Source organism: Suillus fuscotomentosus (assembly GCF_016647785.1).
Source record: "Suillus fuscotomentosus strain FC203 chromosome Unknown F5891scaffold_40, whole genome shotgun sequence".
Lineage (NCBI taxonomy): Eukaryota > Fungi > Basidiomycota > Agaricomycetes > Boletales > Suillaceae > Suillus > Suillus fuscotomentosus.
The window spans coordinates 232-4,926 of NW_024539552.1; the positions used below are offsets into that span (position 1 = coordinate 232).

At 49.1% G+C, this 4,695-nt stretch overlaps 1 protein-coding gene across 1 annotated transcript; it reads left to right on the plus strand.

The window, feature by feature from the left end:
• Positions 1–1,428: 1,428 nt before the first annotated feature.
• Positions 1,429–3,040, plus strand: F5891DRAFT_1238952 (uncharacterized protein; the record flags this gene model as incomplete). The annotated part of the gene is made up of 8 exons (XM_041369686.1): positions 1,429–1,652; positions 1,702–1,830; positions 1,884–1,992; positions 2,043–2,233; positions 2,286–2,424; positions 2,472–2,663; positions 2,718–2,872; positions 2,920–3,040. The coding sequence occupies 8 exons, from the start codon at positions 1,429–1,431 to the stop codon at positions 3,038–3,040; spliced, it is 1,260 nt and encodes a 419-aa protein (XP_041223822.1).
• Between the last annotated feature and the right edge of the window lie 1,655 nt (positions 3,041–4,695).

A 4,695-nucleotide genomic window follows, 5' to 3' on the forward strand; every position in this document is an offset into this window, starting at 1 on the left:
CTCCCATTCCTGCTTTCAACTCGACTTTGCGCTAGAGCCTTCAAAATAACCAGTACATGATGGACTTTTACCTCGCACTATTGAACTTTTGCAGGTCAAAATGCTTCCTTGCTGACCGACCGAAACTCGGTATTAACAGGCTGGATATATAATTATCCTTCTAAAGGTGTCTCGCCAAGTCGATCCAGTGGTACGCCTTTTGAGACAGGCTTGCAGGATATATGACTGATGGCATCTTAGTTCCACCATTAGCTTACCAACAGAACTTCAAACGCGACAGCTCCGAGCTCATCCGCAAGATATTCATTCGAGGTGCGTACATAAATTTGTATCGGCTGAATGAAATTGTATTCCATCACATCTAATCGAGCAGTTAGTACCTCCCTGCACTCGAATCAGAACCACCAGGACCTGCTTGACCATGAGGAAAGCGATAGTGCCTACTAGTAACTACATGGGTGAGGTGGGTGGTGGACTCGGTCTTCGTATGTGATCTGCTTATATATGGCACATCTTATCCACAGCATTCGCGGTCCAGCAGAAGCATCTCCCGTATATCCGGACTTGCATACTTGCCGTCGCACCAAACAGGTGGATTTAAAACAATCTAGTAGGTGCGCGGTGCGAGACATCGCGTTCGACACGAGCTAGGACACTCAGGCCCTTCAGACTCGCCGTCTTTATATACAAGGCTGGAGTTCCTGCCACAGACAGCTAGTAAGTTGCATTCTACAGTGGTCCCGGTTATTTCGGACTCACGGTTATCGACTAGCTGGCTTTGGTGTCGTTCTTCTCTCTGATCCATTCCGTCTCAGAGTCCCGCTAACTTTTCTCATTCTATCGTTTTCTCGCACCCGACGACTAACTTGTTTACAGCACTATCACAGAGGGTTTCTTGCTCTGACTCGTCAAGTACGGATCCCTCACGCCCTGATTCATCCTCGAGCAGATATTGCGAATGTGTCACACGGTCAGACGGCTCTCGGCGGGACTCGCATGCTTCGAAAAGGCGGACCTCAACATCGAAACAACCACCTCGTTTGCCCGATGCGGCCACCATGAAGTTAGGCGTAAGCAAATCATACTTGTGTTACCCCCAAAGCGTTTGCACTTACTAATATCCAGGGTATCGTGAATCTAGCTGCTGCATCTATATGTGCAATCTGACATGACGGCATCAGCCTGCGGGAGGTGACCTTCCGGCCGTTTATTTTTGCAACGTCAATGATTTTCCTAAATAGGAATCACTTTCAAGCGACTTAATCGCTTGTGCTAGTGCGATATACTAGTATTCTTTTTAGGCAACCAGCCCTGGTCTTGACTAACGTATAAAATGCGAGCTGGCCCAGGTTAGCTTCATTCCTCACTCGCACTCCCTCAGGCTTGACTGTTTCATTCATTCTCTAGCCAATTTGAGCCCCTGCCACTATGTCGTATGTCGAGGGCCAGCAAAACGAGGGTAACACCTCCGACGTCGATGGCGAAGGCGAAGGCAGCACCTCGCGCATCGAGAACCAGCTGGACGGAGATGATGTTCAGCCGCAACAATCTCAAGCAGCAGCGGCACATGTGCAAGCTCTGCAGCGACGGAAAATTGCTCAGCTGGAGGAGAAGCTGGAGGTCCTGCAGTCGGGGCGCGCAGTCAAGGAAAGGTGCGGTCGCTAACGCACGTATTGGGACGCATTGCTTACCATCTGTTAGGCAAACAATCTGGTATGTCGCTAAAGGAAGAGCAATCAGGCGTGTTGTCGCCCTGTTCGACAGTATCGAGGACCTCGTCGCCGAAAACGACAGAAGATACGAGACCGATGACCCAGATACTACTACCGAGTAAGTGTTTCACCCTTTGTTCGTGCACACTACTCATTAGCACGGATACGTAGACAGGATCGACTGCAAATAGGTTACACCACGCTTACTAGAACCTTGCCGTGGTTTTACAAGAAGGGTTCAGAGATGGAGTACGAGGAGTATTCGCACATGTTGAAGATGGTTTGTTTAATAATATCGATTGTCTGTGTCATAGCTAAGTCTTTGTCTAGCTTCGACAGGGGGCTGATGGCGCTCGAGGAGACGACACCTCGAAACTGAAGACCCTCGTTTCGGAATGGGTCAATCGTGAATTCAAGCCGGCTTCCCTCGTTGACCCCAACGATAAACATTCCCGTGGATTCGCCCATGATGTGTGTGGCAAGTTACTTTGTCCGGCCGAGCTTGATTGGGATAACCCAGAGTAAGTCGATGTGCCCTCGGTATCCCGAAAGACAAGGTTCACCGTTCACTAGAGTGAGGGCAGGAATCAGAAATTGCTCGGATGGGTATATCGTCACAGATCTATCCTTCCCCGCTTACTTGTACGACAAGTACACTGCCAATCTGGACGACCTTGAGGAAGGTCTTTTCAAAGGCAAGATCCTCATTCAGGTTTGTTTTACTGAGGCAACTTGACAGCAAACTAACTTATGTTTTAGGGCTACAAGGCCGTATTCACGTCCCCTTCCTCAGCAAAAGATGTCGACGGCGACGGCGACGGTGCAGATGTCATCAGCAACAACCGACGGGCCAGGAAGTCTCTGTCCGGAATCAAGGTCAAAAAACACGTGGCACAGATCATCCAACTGGAAAAAGTCACTCCTCGCTCGATCGCATACATCGTATGTCAAGTAAGTTATCATGTTTAGTCAAATTTATTATACGTTTTCACTACATACTGGCAGGTGCGATTCGCACTTTCTTCCGTTACCTCATGGCGGTCCATGGATGGCGACTTCGACTACGAACAGTTTTGGCGGACCATCGTGGACTTCTTCGAAAGGGCCCCTGGTCGAGAAGCGCACCGCAGGGTGGAAAGACTTCTCGAATGGTGGACCAGGTGCGTTATTTACCCTCCATTCCAACCTTTCCAAAATGCTATTTCAGAAAAGTTTTCGGGAGGAATCGCCGAGGTGAACTTAACGACGTAATGAAGGCCAATATGTCTGTCAATGCTCTCGCAAGGCAGAGAGAACAGCGTGATGACGCTGTGTTTGATTCACCCTAGATGTATAGCTCGTATTAGATCTCTTATACCTTTGTTAATTAGTTTGCAAGTAATCAATGAATGTTCTGGAGTACGATTCAATAACTAATGATGAGAATACATCAGAAGGTCCCACATCTACGCGTAAAGTGTATTAAAATTGCTCCAAAATCTACGAGTAAAGATTTCCTCCTGAAAGTGTGAACAAACACACTGCGCTGATGTCAAGTCCTGGTGCGCGGATCCCTCAGCCTGAGTCGGATAGGCTGAATCTAGATGGTAGAGCGCAGGCTGCGCTGTCCTTGTAACTGTTCAGTGTCGTGCGAACCGGCCGTCACCATTGCGAGCAATCCCCGGGCCATCATTCAAGTCCTGGTGCGCGGATCCCTCAGCCTAAGTTGAATAGGCTGCATCTAGATGATCAAGCACAGGCTGCGCTGTCCCTGTAACTTTTCAGTGTCGTGCGAACCGGCCGTCACCATTGCGAGCAATCCCCGGGCCATCATTCAAGTCCTGGTGCGCGGATCCCTCAGCCTAAGCTGAATAGGCTGCATCTAGATGATCAAGCACAGGCTGCGCTGTCCCTGTAACTTTTCAGTGTCGTGCGAACCGGCCGTCACCATTGCGAGCAATCCCCGGGCCATCATTCAAGTCCTGGTGCGCGGATCCCTCAGCCTAAGTTGAATAGGCTGCATCTAGATGATAGAGCGCAGGTTGCGCTGTCCCTGTAACTTTTCAGTATCGTGCGAACTGGCCGTCACGCATGCGAACAATCCCCAAGCCATCATTTAAATCCTGGTGCGCGGATCTTTCAGGTTGAGTTTGATAGGTTGTATCTGGAAGATAGAGCGCGGGCTGCGCGGTTTCTATATTTTTTAGCTTTGTGCCAACAGCCTGTAATGAACACGTACTTGCGCCAAACGGTGACTTTGTTGTTCTTTGGAGGAATTATGTTACCAGGGTCACCAATACGCACGCGCAAAAATCCTGCAGCATGGTGCAGAGACACCCAATTGCACTGATACGTATGTACTATATGAGATATCTATCAAATGGTAAGTGAGATATCAAGGCAAGCTATGACCCACCGTTGTCAAGTCCTGAGCTAAGATAGTGAATCATGAAGTTGCAACATTGGTGCTGAGCTACAGAATCTTGGGATGCAGGGCAAGTGGATTTACAGCTGTCAGTCATTAGAAACTCATGGAAGGTCATGTGGAGAGTCGAAGGAGAACATAAATTGATTATCGCCCGCTCTGCGAACACACCTCGGCTGGTGCGCAAAGGAAACGCTTCTTCCCACGGATTGCTAACCAATGTAAAGCAGATGGTCATTAGATAATAACGGTTCTCAAAGTCGAACGTAGAAAAAAATTCACAGCAAGATTTTGCGTTGCCGGTACGGCATGTTCAAACTCCGCCCTGCCCTGTCACTTGACATCGTCATTACTGGCGTCGATGGTGCCAAAGATTCAATCCGATCACCAATCGTTGTCGTAATAAACGCCCTGAATCATGTCACGCTCTGGACAGAGAGGTCGAGGTGGTGGAGTTCGAGCCGGTGTGTCCGCCAGTACGGACACTGGGAAGAAATGCACTATTCATTGGGAGGGGGTTCGTAGCGCTCGTACAGAACGTCTCCTTGCCTGGTGCAAGGAAAACGAAGATGCACGGAT